The sequence below is a fragment of the Sminthopsis crassicaudata genome, chromosome 2 (genome assembly GCF_048593235.1).
Source record: "Sminthopsis crassicaudata isolate SCR6 chromosome 2, ASM4859323v1, whole genome shotgun sequence".
Taxonomy (NCBI): Eukaryota; Metazoa; Chordata; class Mammalia; order Dasyuromorphia; family Dasyuridae; genus Sminthopsis; species Sminthopsis crassicaudata.
Genome location: NC_133618.1, coordinates 59,703,435 through 59,726,039, shown reverse-complemented (window position 1 = coordinate 59,726,039; position 22,605 = coordinate 59,703,435). Strand labels below are relative to the sequence as shown.

General features: G+C 36.5%; 1 protein-coding gene across 1 annotated transcript in view; it reads left to right on the top strand.

Annotated features, from left to right (window-relative positions):
• The window catches only part of LRRC36 (leucine rich repeat containing 36), a 45,478-nt gene that overhangs the window by 9,435 nt on the left and 13,438 nt on the right, over positions 1-22,605 (top strand). Inside the window, exons 3-9 of the mRNA XM_074286462.1 lie at positions 3,764-3,956; positions 4,758-4,857; positions 9,420-9,502; positions 14,660-14,787; positions 16,888-16,939; positions 18,309-18,758; positions 19,267-19,556. Coding sequence (XP_074142563.1) covers positions 3,764-3,956; positions 4,758-4,857; positions 9,420-9,502; positions 14,660-14,787; positions 16,888-16,939; positions 18,309-18,758; positions 19,267-19,556 — 1,296 coding nt within the window. The remainder of the gene's footprint in view (positions 1-3,763; positions 3,957-4,757; positions 4,858-9,419; positions 9,503-14,659; positions 14,788-16,887; positions 16,940-18,308; positions 18,759-19,266; positions 19,557-22,605) is intronic.

The following is a 22,605-nucleotide window of genomic DNA, read 5'->3' as shown; positions in this document are numbered from 1 at the left end:
CACCATCCCCATCAAGCAGACACAGATCTTTACAAAGCATTTAATCTGATAACAAGTCTGATATGCTTATCCAGGTTTATGGAAATGAGAGAGCAATGACAAAAGATACTTGCTTGGCAAGTTTGACCTCACAGGAATTCCTCCAGCACCCAGAGATGTTCCTCAAATTAAAAAAGTAACATTTGGCATTGATGCAAATGGCATCCTCAATGTTTCTGCTATACATAAGAGCACAGGCAAGAAGAACAAGATCACCATCACCAGTGACAAAAGTTCATTTGATCAAAGAAGATATTGAATGTGTGGTCCAAGAGGCTGAGAAATTACAAGGCAGAATCTTAATCTTTCAACATGAAAGCTACTGTGGAGGATGAAAAACTGCAGGGCAAAATTGGTGGTGAAGACAAAAGATCTTTGACAAATAAGAACCAAACTGCTGAAAAGGAAGAATTTGAACATCAGCAAAAAGAATCGGAGAAGGGCTACAACCCTATCATTACTGTTATATCAGAGTGCAGGGGGTATGCCAGGAGGTACATCCAGTGGATTCCTAGGTGGTAAAGCAGCCCCATCTGGAGGTACTTCTGGACCCACCATTAAAGAGATTGATTAAATGCACCTGAAGAAAGAGCATTCCACACAGCCTTCCAAAAATTGAAGGATTCAAATTTGTAGTTGAGGCAGTAGCAGTTTGAAAGTAACATTTAAGCTACTGTGTAAATGTGGGCATTCTGAATACTTGAATGTGTGCAGAGGGAGAAAAGTAAACAACATTGTACTTTATTGGTACTGTAATAAAGAAGTGAAAATACAATCCTTGCCCTGTAGAATAAAATTGTTTAAATTGACACCATATAAAAAAGAAGATGGTATCTAAGAATGAAATTTGGTTTTTTTGTTTGTTTGGTTTTTGGTGCTACAGCTTATGACAGGCACTCCACAGATGGAGTGGAGCCTTAGAATTGCCTTTGCCTGGTATCTTTTTCCTTCTATTCAAAGCTTTTAACCTGAAAAGAAAGCAAAAAATAATGAGTTAGATACCATACATAGCAGTAATATAGAAGAATGGATCCAGAAGTTCCCAGTAGACAAAATCCAAGAAAAAAGCAAGTGTTAAAAACCCATGACCTCAGATATGTGCACATAAATGTGCAAAGTGCAGCTGACAGTCAAGAATTAGAAATCAGTCAACAAATATTTAAGCACACATGTGACATTCTAGACACTGGGGATACAAAGTTAAAAATGAAATATCTCCACTCTCAAGGAACTTTCATTTTATTGGGGGAAAACGACATGTAGAACTACACTGAGAAGCAAATATATATTCAAGTTAATATAAGGTAATTGGAAGAAGGGAGGCACTAGTAATTGAGCTATAAGAAAAACTTCAAGTAATTAAAAAAGATGGAATCTGAACTGAGCTTTGAAGGAAAATAGAGAATTAGGAAGACAGGGAAAAGGAAGTGTGTTCCAGGCCTGGAAAATACTTATATAAGCAAAGCATGATAATTGATGATCAACAAAAGACAAAGATGCTTAATTATTTTGTTTCTGTTTCCTCTGCCTATGACGATTATTTTTGGATTGGAAGGAACAGAATAAATATGTCTAATTGAGAATTAATAGCTAAAATAAGAAGATAAGAAAAAAAGCACCTAAATAGATGCCCCTGGTGAATTCAGATCACTTGGCTCAGATGACCTACATCCTTGGGTAATGGAAGAGTGGGCAAGATGATTGTGAAGATACTGCCAAAGACCCTTGAAAAAATTTAGAGAATGAGAAAGAGAGATTGCAGTTTTAAAAAAGGACAAATGTGTCATGTATCTAAAAGGGAAAGAGAATGAAATCTGTATACCTCAGGTCGGTAGCTTGACTTTGATATCTGGCAAATGGATAGTTAGTGGGCATCAGGAAAGTGACCAGGATTGAGTTCTAATAGGTCAGATTCTTTTTAATATTTTTTTCTTCCAAATACATGCAAAAATAGTTTTCAATATTCACTTTTGCCAAGCCTTGTGTTCCAATTTTTCTCCCTTTTCTTCTCATACCCACCCAAGACAGCAAGTAATCCAATATAGGTTGAACATGTGCAGTTCTTCTAAAGACGTTTCCATATTCAACATGCTGCACAAGAAAAATCAGATCAAAAGGGAAAAAGAACATGAAAGAAAAAAATAAGCAAAAAATAACAAAAGGTGAAAAGATAGCAAGATTCTTAATCTGGGGGCTACAAATGTGTCCATGGAGAGATTTTAGCAAATCTCTAAACAAAAATTTGGCATTTCCTTTAAAAAGTTAAAAAAACAACATTATTTTAAGAAGTCCACACACTTGTGTCAACAAATTGCCAATGAGATCCAGGACCAAAGAAAGGTTAAGAGCCTTTGATCTAGATTTTATTTAGCAGAGCATTTATGATAAAGTATTTTATATTGTTCTTGTGGCAAAGATGAAGAGATTCAAGCTAGGCAATTAGATTCAGAACTGGTTCAATGAGGGGACCTAACAGATCAATATAATCGGTTTAATAGCCTAGAAGGGGGATCTCTAGTGAGACATCCCAGTTTAATAAATGATTTAGATGAAGTCAGGGAAAGTATACTTCTCTAGTTTGCAGACGACACAAAACTAAATTACATATTGGATGACAGAATTCAAAAATATCTTTACAATTTGCATCAAATTGAATTAAACAAAATTTAATAAAAAAATAAATCCTTGCACATGACTTCAAAAAAATCAACTTCACATATATGTGAATGGACAAATTTATTTGGAAAAGATCTGAGGGTTTGAATGGAGGGCTTAATGAGCGTGGCACATATTTGTTACAGCAGACAAGAAAACACATGTAATTATAGGATGCATTAAGAGGCCAGATAGGAGTTTCTTTGCCCTCTGCCTTTGTATGTCTAGTCAAGGTATATCTGGAGTGTTCTAGATGCCTCATTTTAGGAAGAACACTGAGAGACAAGCATCTAGAAGATGCTCCAGAAGGTAAACTGTTTCAAGTATATGCCATAGGAAGAAGCTGCTCATGTAAGACCTGGAAATGTTTAAGATGTTAAAGATTTAAGGGCAGTCTGGTGTTTGTATTTAGGTATTAAAAGGATTGTTGCAAGAAAAAGATGTGAGACTTGTTATGGTTGACCCAGAGCAATAAATAGAAATAGATCATTGAAGTGTCATGTAAGAGAAAATTATCTACCTATGACAGTTGTGCAAAAGTGGGATGGGCTGCCGTGTGAGGGAGGGGCTTCTACCCTGTCCTTAGAGTTCTTCAGGCTAAGGCTAGATGACCAATTGTAGTCACATTATGTGTTGGATTAGATGATCATGGACATCTATTTCAATTCTGAAATCTGTGAGCGTGACTTAGAACTAGGAAGAATCTTAGAGAACACCTTGCCCAAACTCCTTGTTTTATAAAGGAGAAAACTTGAGAGCTAAATGAGTGATTTGCCCGAGAGCACAGCTGAGCTAGAGAGGAGATTTGAAACAAGGGCCTTTAATTCCAAATTTAGTGTTCCTGCTAGCAGTTCCTAGCATTTAGTAGTTCCTGTAGCAGGAACTACAGCCTCAAGTGGATAGGCAATTTAGCTCCTTCTGAAAGGCTGCTTTTTTGCTTCATCATACAACTGAATGGCATTCTAGCCCTGCCCTCTCCTATATGATATGTAGCAAGTATATTCCCACTTTTAGCTGTGGGATTTAGCTCTTCCAATAGGCATCTTTTAACAGTTTTTTTCCTTAATAGGGTATCGAGTATTTATCTTCACTCCAAGATCTGAATTTATATTACAACAACATTCCTTCATTAGCAGAGGTGTCCCGCCTGCAGGCTTTACCTTGTCTAAAAGAGCTAGATTTGAGACTCAATCCTGTTGTCAGGAAAGATACAGACTATAGACTCTTTGCTGTACATGTACTACAAAATCTGGAAAAGTTGGGTGAGAGCTTCCCCTTCCCACATCCCATCCTTTCAAAGACCTTGCTTAATAGCAAAGTTTATTGTTAACTTATTGCCTTTTACTATCTCAGAAGTTGATTCAGGGTATAAAACTGTACAGAGTGTATTATTTGTTGTATTTATATAGATTTTTTTTGGCAGTATATGAGATGTTTTTAATGATAATCTTTCATTTTTATCTGTTACTTCATTTTAGTTCTCTCTAGTTTGACCTTATTTGATTGTTCAAGGAAAACTCCAACACATTAACAAAAAAAATGCTTCCAAGCTGATAAGGCCTCTGGGACTTTTAGAGATCAATATCAGGAAACAAATACATCTTTTCCAATATTGTACATCCTTATCATTTAATTGATGAGTTAATTACCTTGTCTTTTTGTGGGAAAGGAATTTTTGAATCAGTAACATGGTCAAAGCAAACCTATTTGAGACAGTTCTTTCCAAATAGGGTTCAATTATTTCAACCCTTAGACTTGACTCTTTGGACGTCTAGATATTAAGCACATGTCTTAACTAAGGACAGAACTTTAGCAGTTTACTATCTAAACTTCCTTTCCTTAGATTTGGTTGCACCTATGTACTAATTGTTGTTGCTATGATATTCTTAGTGTCTCTAAGAGTTTCTGCTAGTCCCAGTGACAACATAATAGTGCTGTTCTGTCACCTGTCTCTGCCCACAGCACAAAAGAATATGAAATCTGTTCCTGGTATTCACTTTGTGAATTTGTTTTGATGTCATAGGAAACAATTATCATGCTCAGACCAAATTTTTTGTCTTTAGATGACCGAGTAGTCCGGGAGAGTGAGCGGAAAGCTGCCAAACTTCATTTTAGTCAATTGGGCAGCAATGAAAATTTCCTCTTTGATGTGGAAAATAAGAGGTAAGGAGTTTTATCTTATTTTATTTGGTTCTTGATTGTGTGAGCTTCCAATCAAAGTTCTTTACTTCCCAGCAAAAATCACAATCCCAAAATAATGTTATTGGCATAAGTAGCTAAAGAATTATCTCACATGAGTATCTGGCCCCTCCATGTTAACATTATTGTCATCTTGAACATTTGTGCCTCATGTGTAATATATTTTTATGGAAACAGTGATAGATTTGAGTTTGAATCTAGATTCTGGAACTTATTTGCTATATGACCTCAGTTTCATCGTCTATAAAATGGGGATAATATTTGCATTAACCGACTTGTGATGGAGAGAACCATCTGCATCCAGAAAGAGGATTATGGAGACTGAATATGTATCACAACATAGTATTTTCACCTTTTTATTGTTTGCTTGCTTGCTTTTTTCTCATTTTTTCCCCTTTTTGATCTGATTTTTCTTGTGCAACATGATAAATGGAAATGTTTAGATTTGCACATATTTAGCTTAGATTATTTCCTGTGGGAGACAAATATAGAACATAAGATTTTGCAAGGGTCAATGTTGAAAACTATCTTTGTATGTATTTTGAAAAATAAAAAGCTAATATATTAAAAATAAAAAAATCATTGAAAAGTGGGAAAATTTTTGCATTAACCAGTAGAAAGCTGATGAAACATTTTCTTCCTCTCAATAGGGAAAAAGTAGGTTTGGAAAGTTGCATATGCTGCTGTGAGGGAAAAACAAGAATTAGGATCATTTCATGGCATATTGATGGGCTAGAAATGTGAAATGCTTCAATCATTTGGAGTCATAATAGTGAAAAATAAGAAATAAAACTTTATAAGGACAAACAAATAGTCTCACTTCAACAACTGCCAACCAATATTTAGTATTGTTTAACATTTTTTCTTGTTTTATGAGAAAATAACTAGTATAAAAACAAAAGATAGCAACAAAAGAAAATTGCCCCATTTCTTAATATAGAGTTATAAAAGCTCTCTGTAAGTTTTTTAAAATGTTACATAAAATGGCTATTATTTTAGAATCAGTTTTGATACAATCTCTCTATCATCTCTATTATCTCTATGAAGAGAACATAATGGCCACATTTCTCTTTCTTCTTAGTTATAATCTTTATGTGGCTGATAACTACTATTTAGTCAGGCAGGGATATAAGTAAACTTTTCTATCTGGTTTGGTATTAAAGAAAAAAACTATGGAAGAATTATTTCTCCATGAAGCAAATGACAGACAAAGTACCAAAGTTGTGAAGTCTAAATGATCCAATCAATTTTTTAAAAATTAATGTTTATATTCAAATAGGTCTTATGCATTTTGTATCCCAACATGAAGCCTAAGAACTCAATCTTTAGAGTGGTTTTAAATAAATATTAGGAGACTCAAAATACAATTTTCTTTTCTCTCAGATGCTTTTTTTGGTAATAGGATATGCTTCTGTCAGGAAAAAAATGGTTCTTCGATCAAATCTAGATCATCTAATGCCTAGATTCCCATAAGAGTAAATAACCAAAAGAAATGGAATAGCTTGCTACGTCAGATTCTTCTGTCTCTCTCTCTCCCTCCACATACACATATACTTTTGCAAAGGCAAAACCCTGCACTGGCTTTTTCCAATGGAAAGTTTACATATATTTTACTAATTTGCTAAATCCTTATCCTCAGCCCTTAGCCCTTCATCATTAAGTAAAATACTATTTATATTTCTTAGTAAATATACGACCCTGCTACCCTCTGCCAATTGATATAAATTGCCATCTGAGAGAATTGAGTTACACAATTTAAGCTTACTATCATATAACTTTAAAAATTATATTTGACCAAAACTTAGCAATTTTTAAAAGCAAAGTTAAAGTAACTTTGTAAAAATAAAGTTTGTAAAGTAGAGCAAACATTCTAACACTTTTCTCTGAATGTTATTTTCTTAAAAAAATTTCCCTATTATCTTGGTGATATTGTATGGCATCAGTTGTGTCATATAGAATACAAGTGGTCTCTGAGATATATTAATCATAGATGACCCAGAAGGCAGTGATCATATTTTTGTCGTAAGGCTATATATCATATTGTCAGCAATTACTAGTGGTGCATAAGAAATGGCATAGACATTATTACCAAGGACATGTAGACCCCAAAGCAGGGAGTTGAATATAGAAGTAATGAGAGATAACTGATGGAATGGCTGCCATGTTCAAAGGTGTCCATGAAATGGTAGAAGACTGAAGGATCCCAGCATTTGAGTAGATTCTACATAGAGGATTTGCACAAGATGATGTGAGGAAGGGCTGTAACAGACCCTGGTAAGAGGGACTCCCTAGCTTGATGAGAAAGATCCATTGAAATAGTAGAATACTTCCTAGCTGTGTGACCCTGGGCAAGTCACTTAACCCCAGCCTCAGGGAAAAAAAAAAGAATAGGCACAATTCCCAGATTTCTATTTGTTGACCAGATTCTAATGGCTTCATCCTACAAGTCCATAGACAAAAAACACTATTCATTGTTTTGGGCTTCTAAATATATAGCTTTGTAATGGCAGAATAAATCCCAAGAGAACAATTGTCAGTTTTACTTCTCTGGGAAAAACTTTGCACTGCCAATTAAAAATTAAGAATAATTGAGCAGAAATATATCAGTGAATAAAATGAATAACAAAAATATTGGCAACCATATTTCTGGGAGGAGCCAACACATGTCACATATACATATCGATCCTTTCCCTTGGGTATGTTTGCAAAGTTTTGTTCGGATAGCTAAGCTCTTGTGGTTTTTTGGTGCATGTTCTAAGCATTTGTCAGTTTTCTACAAGTTGTGGACATTAAATTCACTCCTCTCCTTTTTCACTCTCTCCTGCTTTGTACTGGGACTTGGGGCATTGCAATTAAAAAAAACACACACATTCTGAATAACATATGCTTCTTTGTATATTTCTGAAACCAGTAATTTTTTTTAGAACTTAATAGGTTTGTTCCTGAAAACTTTTATGTATTATATTTTTGTAAATAAAATCCCTATGATGAATCTTTTTGTAAAATGATTTATCATCTTTTGAATTTATCTCTTTTGTGGATTCAGATTTTTATATCTGGGATTTATATGAAGTGGGAATACCTATGCATTATAAAAAATCACTTTCATTCCTATATCATAAGTGATTACAAAACATTTATCATGAGGGAAAAATATTATCCAGGTCTGGGGATATATTTAGAAATATTTTATTAATGGGCTTAAGAAATATTCATGGACAGAGGTAGCTACACCCAGAGAAGAAACACTGGGAAATGAATGTAAATTGTTAGCACTAATATCTGTCTGCCCAGGTTACATGTACCTTCGGAATCTAATGCTTATTGTGCAACAAGAAAATGGTATTTACACACATGTATTGTATCTAGGTTATATTGTAACACATGTAAAATGTATGAGATTGCCTGTCATCGGGGGGGAGGGAGTAGAGAGAGGGAGGGGATAATTTGGAAAAATGAATACAAGGGATAATATTATAAAAATATATAATAAAAATTATTTTAAAAAAAAGAAATATTCATGGTATACATAAAAATGTATCGAGGTAGGGAGATTTCTCCCCCAAACATTAGTATCCTTTGTACCAGAGAAGAATTCTGAATTATTAAAAATGAATATGTTGATATGATAAAGTACTATACCTATTTTTTATGTATTTCTGAATTTCTAAATTTTTTCTGTGTCATCTGCTGATCTTTGAATGCTGTCTGTGGCTTCTGCAACTCCTCCTCTCATAATTCTCATTTAATTTCCTATGTTAGCTCACAATATATCAAAACTATGATAGGGAAAGTCATGATGAGGAAAGGATAACTGAAATGTGTCCAAAATGGAGAGGCCAGATAATGTAAAGGCCAAATAAAGTTTATGTTTGATCTTAGAAATCAATAGGGGCACTAGGTGGCGCCTTAGAATGCCAGGCCTGGAGTCGGGAAGATTCATCTTCCTGAATTCAAATCTCTCTTCAGACACTTATTAGCTATGTGACTGGTTAACCCTGTTTGCTTCCATTTCCTCATCTGTTAAATGAGCTGGAGAAGGCAATGGCAAATCACTTCAGTATCTTTGCCAAGAAAACTCCAAATGGGGTTATGAAAAGTTGTACATGACTGAAAAATGGCTCAAAAACAACAAAGAGATCAATAAACTTCTGGTCTATATATGAGAGGTAGTAAAGAGCTACTGGAGTTTCTTGAGTAAGGGATACAACACAAGTAGATCTGAGTTTTTCAAAAACACTGGCGACTGGGTGGAAGATTAATAGATTAGAGAGAGGAGAAACTGATAAGAGCCAAAATTATAATAGTGGGGAGGAGGGGAGGAGGGGAAGAGGAAAAAGAATATCTGTGAAAGATAGCCCCTGTGGGAAAATAGAAATAATATCTGATGACTGCATATGTGGAATGAGAGTGAGTTTTCAAAAGTTTGATCATCATGAATTCATATGTATTTTTGTTAGAAATTCTTTTTTACTTTAGCAACCTTTTTTTGTAATTTTTAAAGCATTGTAATATGGCAATTCTAGGGAGAAGACATTGAAAAACTGTGTGATGGATGAAAGGTCACCAACAAAACTTGAAACAGATGTTGATACCCGGATTGAAACAGGTGTGTTTCTCTCTGAAGTTAAAAAGTAATAAATCTTATTTAGTTTGAATAGGTTTGGTTTTGAAAGGTTTGAAATTCTCAGTCTGTAACATATTTTTAATATTTCTTGCTGTCTATTTGTCTAGGAAAATGGCCATGAATTGAAGTCAGTGAGAATATTATTGTATAGTTTAGATTTCAAGTTCATAATATTTATGAATATTTAATCAAGATAAACCATATTCTGATCTCCCCTTCTGCTTTTAGGTTGATATATGGAAAAAAAATTAGTGCATGTGAACCCTGGAAATTAGATTTCTATATATATTAAGATATAAGATAACTGCATTTATTTGGCTGAGCTAAACTGCTGCTCTCAGAAATTTCCTCTATGAACTAATGAAGCATTCCAAAGTGTTCAAGCCATTGGAAAGTAATTGCTTTACTGGACAAAGTGCCATTTCTGGAGGCCCTGAGAAAATGTAATTGTTGACTGGGTTTTACTTCTTTTAAACAAATTCACATTGCTGCTTTGAAAGATTTTCTTTCTGCTGAAAATCATATTTGTGCCAAATCCCTTGAGTAGGGTCACTGCAAGCACTATTGGTAATCAGACATGGCTAACAAAGTTATAAACTATTACTGCCATGTCATAGAGTTTAACAGTATTGTCTGGAGAATGGTTCTTGTTAGTCTGGTGGTTTCTATAGTTTTATTTCCCCTTACATTGCATAAGGAAGCACTGTGATCCTGGTTTATTTCTTGCTTTTTTTTAAAGACTCACTTATTTTTATTTTTGTTGCTAATCCTATCCTTTCTCCTAGTGTCTGAGTATGCACACTTCATAGGAACTAGTTTTCAGATCTCTTCTCTCTATACCAGCGGTCCTCAAACTTTTTAAATAGGGGGCTAGTACACTGTCCCTCAGACTATTGGAGGGCCGGACTATAGTAAAAACAAAAACTTACACTGTCTCCGCCCCTCAGCCCATTTGCCATAACCCGGCAGATGACATAAACATCCTCAGAGGGCCGCATTTGGCCCGCGGGCCCTGGTTTGAGAACCCCTGCCCTACACTCTTGTAACTTCAACTGTGATTTCTGTGTGAATGATAGCCAAATATCCCAAGACTTAATCTCTCCTGAACTTTAGTGCCGTACTCCCAGTGGAATTTTCCCATATTCCCACTGCACAACTCCAGTTCAACATCTTGTCAGCACTTTGGTGTTCGATGTACATAAATTTTTTCCAATCTGTACTATAAGAAGTTTAGCCTGGGATGACCTATTATTAAAGAAATTTTTTTGACTCTTTGTAATCACTTTCTCCCTTCTCATCAACCATCCTGTTCATTGTAGAAACATAAATTTAGATATAAATTAGAGCTGGAAGGGATCTTACTTAAGTAAACACCATCCATTACAACTCTCTCTTCCAAAGATGAGGGAGCACAGGCTAAGTTTAGTGACACAGCTAAAAAGGATTTGAACCACCAGAATCAAAGTTTTGTTCACTGGCCAATTAGTACTAGTTAGAACTATTCTTTTCCTTTTTTGTTGTTGTTGTTGAAGACTCTGGATGCCTCTCCTCCTTTGACCTTGTGGTACCTCTCCCATGTTCTAAGATCTTTTAGGTATTCTTGGAAGTAACTCAGTGTTCAAAAATGCAGCTCAGCCAGTGATTGGGTTGGTATCATGGGGACCCTCGGTCATTCTCTTACTGTTCCTTTACTTGTCTTAGATCTCAAGTCCCCTGTAACATGCCCTCCTAGTAGTTACTATTACCAATCTGTCCTATAACAGAGTACCTTTGACCACTGACCTTTGCAGTGTCAACTCTACCCGGCTCGCCTCCTCTGAGGCCTTCAGAGATCTCTGGCCCACGATTTCTTGAATCTATAGTTTAATATCCGATAGCACACTCAAGAACAGCCACCGTGTAATCTTAAAAGCCTTTATTATACCTACTCACATAATTCCCTGACTTGTTAACTCCCTAGTGAACACCTGGTCTGAAGACCCACGTGTTCACTACCAAACTCCTTACCTCTCTCCGCTATTCATCAGCTTGGCTTGGCTACCCCAGGCTAGGGAGCCAGGTTAAAGAGAGCGACTTGCTGCCTGCAGAGGGCTTATAAAGGACCTGTGATGTCACACACACAGCCAACTAGCGAGAGAGCTGTCACCCATTACCAAGCTATCTCAATATGTCCAGGATGCCACCCACAGGGCAGTCCTATATCCACAGAGATTACTTCTGGGCCACTCAATCTCCTGCTGCCCCGTGGCTGCCCATTTAAAGGATCCTTACAGTCCCCAGTAACCATTTTTGTTCTGTCACCTTCCTGTCTTTCCAGAGCAGAAGTCCCTCCTTGATGCTCCTCTTCCTCCCTCTGCATTTCCCCCAGCCTTCTTTTCCAATTCCCATGCTCATTATTAGCCCTTTTCTGTACCCCACTTTGGGCTAATGTGTTGTATCAGCATTGCTCCTGGGAGGACTGGTATTTTGGGGGGAGGTGAATACTGAAACTTGGGAAGTCTTCTGGAACTTTCTCTCTACAGGGTCTCACTCTTGGTTTCTATCCCTAAACATATCTTGTGGTCTTCACAGTCTGACACTTGTCTGCTTTTCCAGGCTCATTTCACTTACTCCTTTTTACACATTCTGGGTTCCAGTCAAACTGGTCTATTGGTTGTTTTCCAGAGTTGGCATCATTACAGTGATCTTTCTCTTCTGCATGTCTGGACAGATGGCCCATCATGCCTAGAATGTACTTGCTCAACTCCATTAGCTACAGGAAATCTTTCTTGATCCTCTAGTTATCAATGCTCTATCACTGCTCAATTTATCCTGTATAAACTTTTGTCTATTTACTTGAGTTATGTAGAATGCAGGCCTTTTCAGGTCGGGGACTGTTCCTCAATTTTGTTGTTGAATCCCCAGCACCTAGCATAGTACTTCACAAGCAGTAGGCAATTAATAAATGCTTTGGATTTGGGCGAGAATATTGACCTATTCTATCGCAAGGCTGTGAGGAAAGCACTTTGTAAACCTTAAAACACTATGAAAATTAGTGTTATTTACTGAGCATTTACATTTGCCAAAAAATTATTTTATGAAGAACTCACACAGGATAAGCACTCACAAGATAGTCAGAAAAAGCAATATAAGGGCACTCTCAAGGTCTCTCTTAAGAATTTTAGAATCAATTTTATGACATGGGAGACACTGGCATAGTACCACCCAACATGATGTACTCTCATCAGAGAAGGTGCTGTGCTCCTATGAACAAAGCAGAATTAAATTAGCCCAAAAGTAAAGTGAGATGTGCAAAATTAAAGAAGTTACCCCAGATATTCATAGGGTCTATGAGGCAGAGCATTCCAAGCTAGTGCCACAGTCAGACACACTATAACTCAACTACAACCTCAGAGATGTCCTTGAGTTGCTGCCAGGTCCTTTCCTTGTGCTCTTGACTCCATCCTTCTCCTGTCACCTTTAGAGTTTTTTTTTTCCCATAGATCATTCCCCTCTCATCTTCTGTCTCTTTCTGTCTTCTGGTTTCTTCCCTCTAGTCTGTGAACACACTTAAGTCTTCTACATCCTTTAAAAAAGACAAACCACTTCATCTGAGCCTGCTGTCCTCTCAAGCCTTACCTCTTTTCTCCATTATAAAGTCTGAAAAGTAACCAAAGATCTCTAATGCTAAATACAAAGGCCCTGTCTTATTAGGCCTTGGCATTGTTGAGGCCAGTGGCTTCCTCCTCTTCCTGGCCACTTTCTTGTACTAGGACTTTTATAATATTCTTCCAGATTCTGCTGCTAGTCACCTCCTGTTTCTTTCCATCCCTGATGCACAGTGCCCTGAACATAGTAGATAATTAATATTATTTATATTGAACACCAAACTATTATGGGGAAAAAAGCAGCAGGACAATATGCATAAGCTTGAGTCAGTTGAATGACACAGATGTCAAGAGTGGTTGAGAAAGTTAAATGGTTGGGAATGGTCTCTACGAGGAGGTGAGACTGGGGCCGGTTATTGGAAGGCTGACAGGCAGGACTTGGACAGGAAGGAGGAATGAACAAGGGATACAGGGAGAAGGAGTCCAGAAGGTCAAGGGCAAAATTTATAGATACTTAGAAGTAACAGATATAATAATTCTTGTAAGAAAGTATTAGGAGATGAGAAATGCTGACTGGAGTCAGAGTCTTAGGATGTCTCGAACACTAAGCTAAGGAGTATGGAACAAGAATTTGTAAAGATGATGAAAAGTTAATCAATGTTTTAGTGTAATCTCCTGAGTTTAAAAGGAGTTTGGATGGTTCTTATTTCCCCATTTCTAGATATTACCAGACATCAGCCATCTTAAAAAACAAAGATGCCCTACATGCTTACTCAGTAACTCATTCCCAAGTCTGGCCTTTATTATCAGAGAATTATTCCTTTATTATGAAATCTAAATGCCTTCTTCTATAGTTTGCATGTTTTCCCCTAATATAGATAGATAGATAGGTAGAAAGAAAGAAAGAAAGAAAGAAAGAAAGAAAGAAAGAAAGAAAGAAAGAAAGAAAGAAAGAAAGAGAGAGAGAGAGAGAGAGAAAGAAAGAAAAAAAGAAAGAAAGAAAGAAAGAAAGAAAGAAAGAAAGAAAGAAAGAAAGAAAGAAAGAAAGAAAGAAAGAAAGAAAGAAAGAAAGAAAGAAAGAAAGAGGGAGAGAGAGAAAAAAGAAAAGAAAGAACAAGGAAACAATTTATTTTTTTCTTTGGCTGATTCCCTAATCTTGAAGAAAGAAAGAGAGAGAGAGAAAAGAAAAGAAAAGAAAAGAAAGAACAAGGAAACAATTTATTTTTTTTTGGCTGATTCCCTAATCTTGAACTAAAATGCCAGGCAATTGAAAGGCTTAGTTGTTCTCCCTATAAAAATAGATTTTGATTATTCTTAATGTTAGTGACCCAGGATTGTTAGGTGAATCAGGGTCATAGATATATACATACATACATATATATACATATATATATGTATAATGTTATAGATTATTTCCATGTTTCTCACCCAACCATTATTTTGTGTCTGGAGGCCTCCTACTCGGTAGTCAAAATTTATAGTATATTTTCTTGGCAATGATGCTTCTGAAGTGTGGTCACTGCTTCATTGGGTGCCTTTCCTTTTAACACAGAATTAAGCAAAGGACTTTTTCTTCCTCTCCCCAACCGGGAAATAAAGGATTCACTAACAAGTGTTTCTGCAAGCCAAGCCAGTGATCAAGATGATCAGAAGCTAGACACTTTTCCACTGGGGACCCAGGTAATGTGTTCACCTTCTTGTTGTTCTAATAAATCCATCATTGCAAACTCAAATATTCAAATATCTCAAATATCCATGAAGGAACTGAGAGAATTTGAATACATGAATCATTTTTATCAGGCATTTATTTCTGAAAGCAGTTCATGTGAAACTGTGAATCAGCATTGTCATGCAGCTGCCAAGAAAGATAACATGATCATAAACTACCATAATAGAAATCTGATATCCAAGACAAGAGAGGTGATTCTCCTACCAATATGCTACCCCAGTCAGATCATCTAGGGTTCAGTTCTGAGCACCACACTGGAAGGGGGATGTTGTTAAGTTGTACTGCAACCAGGACATCAGGGACTCAAAACCATGACTTAAGAGGGACTGTGGGGAAAAACTTGGGGTATATAATCTAGGAAAGGCATAATAGTTTTATGTAGTTGTAGGACTATGATGTATACAGAATGATGCAAGAAGACACAAGAATCTGACACTGATTCAGTATAAGAACTTCCCAATATTTAAAACTATCTGAAAGTGAAATATGTTGCTTTCTGAGATAGTTACTTCCTTAGAAGACTATAAGGTTGACTGTAGAAGATACTTATAGATATTCCAACAGATTCCAACAGATAGTTCCAACTTTTAAGACTGATTCTATGATTCTTGTAGATGGAAAAGATAGTACCACATCTATTCATCTCAACCTTGCACCCCCCCTAACCTGGCAGTAGAGCCATAAGCTTCATGAACATAACTAGTACTTTTATAAGTTAGTTCTGAATCTTACATCTTGCTTTTCACCTCATCTCCAATTCGTTTCAATTCCAATTTTCTGTGTCCTTATGGTAAAAAATATTCTAGGTCTTTCTGTAATGGCGCAGAGAAAAAGGAAGATGATAGATGTGATGAGCAAAAGGCAGTGACCATATGAGATTGAAGAGAAAAAAGGTCACTATTGTGTGAGGGGGTGAGGAGGCAATCATTAAGTGATATGCATGAACAAATATGGTGAAAGGATCAGTGTTTACTCAAGTGGGTTTGAAGTTCTCTCTTTGTTTTTATTCCCTTAGGTATAGGTATTGATGAGCTGAATGGTCAACTGATGAATCAAAATGGATTGTAATAATAATATTTTTTCTCAGTTTGGGAATGGCATCTCATTAGACTTAGAGCTGGACAGAACCTTAAAGATCATCTAGTTAAATTTATTTTTTAGATGAGGAAAGAGAGGCTTGCCCACAATCACACAGGTAGCTGGTAGCAGAACTTAGATTCAAACCCAAAACCTTTGACTTGAAAGCCTAAGGTCTTTCCTACAATAACAAATGACTTCCTCAGTGGTGATGGATAGAAAAGCACATATTTGGTATCCTCTCTGAGGAAATCTTTGAAGATTTATTGGAAACTCTGGGAAATGTCTTTAACTTTTGTTTTACCTTTGAATTGACTTTGTATTAAGAAATTGACTTAAAGGACTTCAAAATTTTCACTTTAGAATTTAATTTCAATTTCCAAGTCAGAGTTTGAATTAGAATTAGAATTGAGGGAACAGAAAGGAATTAAATAGCATGTAATATTACTTCAAATTGATAAATAATTTGTTAAGTTTATCCACCATTCATCCTTGAAAGGAAGCTGTGTGGTTTTACATTCTCCCAAAAAGAAATAAAATGATATATCCCAACCTTATCTTGCCTCACTTCAGTCTACCTCAGTAGATTTTAAGTCATTTTGGAAGATGATAAAATTGATGTGTATCCCCTTCCACATCTTTTTTTTTTTTTTTTTTTTGTCAAGAGAAGCATTTCATGCCTCATCTCTATGCTAAAGTATTCAAAGCAAGAATATACATATTTCACAGCTTTCTTAAAATATTCTTACCTTTTCTAATATTTTTAACTTATCAATACTTATTTAACTTTTGTCTTCACTGAAACAGTTCTTTGAATTTCTTGTAGACGTAAAACTGGACCTTTATTTAGATGTCTGTTTCTTTTCAAGTATTTCTTCTTTAACAAAGGGTACTTAACTAATGTATGCACTTTATATTTTTTTGCTTTCTATAGCCTTCTATGTCTCACATTTACCTTTTCAAATATTTTTCAGTTACAAGAGGTGGCAAGAAGAGAGCTACCCGGTGATGGTCACCAGGAAGATGGTAAATATTTTGCAGAGTCCGCAGGTCATGAAGTTTCAGAAGAATTGGATGATGGTTCTCAATCCTGGATGGATTTCCTACATTGGAAATCCTTTTGTGGGGGATTCTTATTAGTACTTGAGGTAGTGACCTCTGTGGTTTCCTTCTTTAAGATGGAATATTTCTAATCTCTTTGGTTATGCTTAGATTTTTATTATGTTCATTCACAAATGTTATCTCTTATATGTAATGAATACATCATGTTTGAAAATTCCCCTTTTTATTGAAATGTGCCATAAGGTCATGACTTCCCTGTATTATTCTATGCTAAAAACTTATGGATAAGTATAAATACAATATCTACTTAATAATATTTGCCTCAAAGGATATATTCCCAGTGGTTTGAGTTCCATTTTCAATATTCAGCATGTATAATTCAATTGTTGCATCTTCTGCATTTGCTAAAGAGATCTTTTGAGTCTTGGAATTCGTGAAAACATCTAACTGAGTAGAAGCTGTATTTTTTATGCTATCATGGCCTTAAAAAGTTGTTCTTACTGTTGATCCTAGCTTTTATTTCTAGAGAAGAGCCACAGTTCTCTTAGCAGAGAATTTCTTTAAGGCTGAGCAAATGGGATAATCCAAGCCTGACTGTTCCACCAGAGATGAGAGAATAGATATGATGATGTAGGAGAAAAATGGCACAATTTGGAATCAGAAGACCTGAGCCTGAATCTTGACTGTCACATATTTTATGTGGGATTATGGCAAATCACTTGATCTGAATGAGTGTCAGTAGTCTCATCCATAAAATGAGGATAATACCATTGGTGCTATCCAAGGAAATTCCTGATAAATCAAATAGAAGTTGGTTCCCATCTGGCCCATGGCAAATTCTTTTCACAGCCACTCAGCATGGTTTGATGGCACTATAGTAGAGGGACAAATACAACAAGCTTGGGGTCAGAAGACCTGTGTGTGAGTTCTATTTCTGTCATTGAGTGAGTCACTGCTCTCCTCTCTGCCTCTATTTCCTTAACAGTAAAATGGAAGAAAGAGATAAGGACTGGATAAGATAACCACTACATTCATTTCCATCTATTAATATTCTATTATTATAATTCCTTTTTAAAAAAAAACCTCAGTTTCCTCATCTGTGAAATGAGAGTGGTCATTCTAGAGAATCCCTAAGGTCCCTTTAAGCTCTTAATCTTAGGATCCTTTGATTTTTGAGTCCTTTGATTCTGTTGTTCCCTTCCATATAAACCACCTTAACTTGACAGCCTTCTTTGCTAGAGAGGAAATGTGCCCTGGGCACAGTGATACTCCTCTGGTCCATGAGAAATTCTCATTCTTGTTTTCCTTTTCTTTGCCATGGTTGTATTGTTAGAATTCAGATGCTACCCATCTCTCCAATCTTCAGTCCGATCTCCCGACAAGATGGCTAAAGATGCGTACCGACTAACCTTTTCAGATGATAAATCTATAGGTTCTTCTCCAGAGAAAGAGTTGATATCAAAGACTGATGTTTATCAGCTTAGCCATGAAGCTTTATCAAGTAAACGCTTGGATGTGGGTGATTCAAGCCAGATTCATCCCTATCAGTTACCTAAAGATATTAGTCTAGATAATTATAATAGTCACTATCCTCATTCCATAACCTCACATGGAAGTTATAGCAAGAAATCCCAGACTCATCATAGAAGCAAGAATTACCAAGACTATAGTACAAAATCTTTGAATGATACAAAGTCCCCTTCGTCCTATTCCTGTGGAGATATAATGACTTCTTTGAGTGACTCAGATTCTACTACTGGAAGACTGCTGAAGCTTAGTTCAGGTAACAAAACTTTTGATTTGTGTAAGGGCCCTTTTCAAAGCAGGGTAGAGTAGTGGTCTGCATCAAGGAAATTTTGAGCATTTAGAATAATGTATCTTGAGTTGTGATTCAGGGATCATCAGTGATCTATGGAATCTCTAGCTTAGAATGATTATAAATTGGTACATAATATGGTAAAAAAAAAAAAGTAGTTTTCATTGTTGAAATTTGGGTCCCCAATCATATAATTTTGTAATTCACCAATTAAAATCTAGTAGAAATAATGCCAGCAACTTTCTGGTAATCCTAAACCTTCAAAGATGATAACTGACAAGTTCTAGTTGGGTCTGTCAGGCTATGTGTATGGATGTATACACACACACACACACACACATTGGCTGAGGGTGAGGGTCATCACTAACAAATTGTCCATATCAATAGACCCCGAGTTCAAGAAGCAGCTGATTGTTGAATAAGTGATGGATCCTGTTCCTGAAAGTTTTCATTTTCTGGTATGTTCCTCCCACAGATCTATACAACACAAGCCATTTTAGCAATGAGTCATCTCTGCTGGCCAGCATTGAACAGCAGTTATCTATGGGCCTTGCCGATTTAACACAAACACACGGTTCCTTTACAAGTAATGCTGCTATGGGAAATTCTCTACGGACATTTCTGTTGCCTTCAGGGACTCAAGAAGACAGGGGACTTTTGGCAAAAAGGTCCATAAGCCCAACTAGAAGGGGATTTAAGAGGAAGGACAATCTTCTTTCAAGCATGGTGCCAAATCATGGTCTTAAAGATGTTACCAACAATGAGGCAAGTGTTTGTTTGTTTGTGCTCTTAATAAAAACTCTTCATTAGGACCATATTCCTTTTTATAGGGATAAATTCTTAAATAGTGTAACCAGAAACACACAGGTGACTTTGATGTCAGAAATTAAGGAGGAAAGGCCAAAGTTTGTGAATTTTCCTGTGATCTCTCTGTGTCTCATGTAGTTCCTTCAGCCCTATAGTGGAGTGAATTCTACCGATTCTTCCACTACAAATGTGAGAGAAATGTCAGGTATGGCTATTCCCTCTACCTCTGCTTTTCAGAACTCTTTATCTTGTAGGTCTAGGTCCGATGCCACTCTCCTTATAACTTGTCATTGATTCTTTCCAGCTGCTTTTTCTTCCCGTTCACATTTCCCTTGGAGCTTTTCTGGTCACTTCTTTGCATTCATCACTTTCTACTCTCCCTTGTACTTAATCTGTTAATCTGTTGATGAATAATATTCTGCATGAAGATTGAGACTGGAACCTCTGTAAGGGCAGGCACAGGGTAATTTTAATCTTTTTTTCATTAATGCCAAGCACCCTTGATAAGTATCTATTGAATAAATATGTAAGCCACTGTGACAGGCACACACAGGAGATAAAAAGAGACATAAAAGGCAGCTAGGAGGCAGAGATCCTAGGAAGAGTATCCTAGATATGGGGGAAAATCTGGGGGGAAAAAAGTGTGCATTAGGGAGTTTTGGAATATATTGCATTTCAAAATTATGAAGAACTTTAAAAGCTGAATGCTGGTTCAGCATTCCCGTATGTGTGATCCCATATGTGATAGGAAGCTAGTGGAGGACTTATGTGGTCAGGCCTATACTTTTATAGGCGAGTGGAGGATGGACACAAATGACTACCAGAAAACCATCGTCCAGGTATGAAGTGAGCTGGACCTGTACCAGGGTGGCGGTAGTGTCAGAGGAAACACAGGGTGCTGTTTAGAAGATGATAGAAAGGTAGAACTGGAAGAATCTGGCAACAAATTAAATGGAGGGAGGAGAATTAAGAGTGAGAAGTTAAAAACCTCAGCTATGAACCTGGTACCTGGCAGCCTGGTGGTTTTCTCCCCAGTATTAGAGGAATTAGAGAGGGGAGAAGTACTAAAGGGAAAGATAATGAGTTCAGTTTTGGACATGTTGAGTTTAAGATGTTTACTGTTCATCTAGTTTAAAATGTGCAATCAGCAATTGGAGATGCAAGACTGGAAGTCTGATGCAAGGTAAGGACAAGAGAGATAGAACTGAGATCAGTTGCAGAGAGCTGATGAAAGCACCAAGCTAAATAAGAGAAGAGGACCTAGGACAGAGTCCCTAGGACAGATGTCCTGGAGAACATCCATGTAAGCAGGAGAATAGAGGAAAGAAGAATGGGAAAGGACTGCCAGATGGGTCAGAGGAGAACCAGGAGAGAGCGGGGCAATGAACACTTGAATAATAGAGTCAAAAGCTAGAGAAGGATGAGGAATGAAAAAAAACCATTCGATTTGTTAAGCAAGAGATCACTGGTAACTTTGGAGAGAGCAGATTTGATGCACAATGAGGTCAGAAACCAGATTTAGAGAATTAAAAACTGTGAAAGAAAGGAAGTGGAGGCACTGGTATAGACAGCTTAATCAAGGAGCTGAGCCATGAAAGGTTGAGGGATTTCAATCAAAAGAGCTACAGGATGATAGATTGGAAGTTGGATTTTGTGAGAATGGGAGAAACGTCATCATGTGCTTTGGGTTTTTATTTTTTTTTTCTTCTGCCTATTTCCATTTCTGCTACTCCTGAATACAGCACCACTTGAATACAATATCACTAGCTCTTTGGAGCTCACCTTCTGAACTGCTTGGCTTCTGTTTTCCCTCTCTTCCAAAGGCCTTTCTCACTTTTTCTTCATTGTCAAACCTCTCCTGTCACCACACATCTGAATCTGGGCCTCCAGGCTCCCTACAATCTCCGCAGTCTCCAATGTAATGTCACACTGTTTTTCATCTGGTCTGTCTTTTCCCAGAATGTACTTTCCTTACATTTTTGTGTTCTTGACTTTGCTTGCACCTCAGTTTCTCATATCTTCAACCTTCTTCACATTCTTCAAGGCTGATTTTTATAGTCCCATCTCCTCCAGTTTTCTCTTGAGTGCTCCAACCCACAGAAATTGATGGCTATTTCTGAATCCCTGCAGTACTTCTCATTGACACTGATTTTAGACTCAGTCACATACTGCTCTGTATCAGTTCAATTTTTCATATGTGTTTTGCCTTCATTTCCTATTTTCTATTCAATAGGAATACCTATTTCTGTGACTTCCATGCACTTCTCAAGAACAGGAACTGTGACTTCTATTTCCTTGTATCTCCTCAGTTCCAAGTATGGTGTACCCTCTATAGAAATGTTGCTCAAGGATTATTACTGAAATAATGAATAAATGTCAGTTTTTCTTGTACCTATCACTCTAGTATATGTATAGTCTAGATCACAGATGCAAAACAATGTGGAGGGCACAGGATCTAGAAAGAGCCCTGGAATTGGGGATGGGAGTGCTAGCTCTGACACTAAGTGGGTAACATTCTTTCCAAGTCAATAACTTCTCAGAATCTATTTCTTAATTGCCCTGAAGATGATACTGACCTTAACTTCCTAAGCAAGGTTATCATAATAAAAGTGCTTTGTAAATTTCAGTTGCTATAAATTGCAGTTTTTGCCTCATACAGTCATTGTTGTTGTTCTCGCTAATCTTTTTTTTAGGTATAATAGGTTTAAAGCTTATGCTCTATAGTTTTAAAAAAAGTATTATAGACTGAAAAATTTATGGGAGTGGTCAGTAGGATATTGAACTTAAAAGGTAGATTTTTTTCCTTGAAAAAATCCAAAGATATCAGTATAGCAGATAGTGAATTTTTTCTTTGCATCTCTTCTTATATCTGAGTTATTGATAATGTAATATAATGGATCTTGACTTGAAAAATAAGGCCACAGATTCTTGATAGTGCTACTTTAACCTCTGGATCTTTGCTGCCCTTTCTGAGTAAGAATGACATTGGTTGGTATGCTTTCTTCCT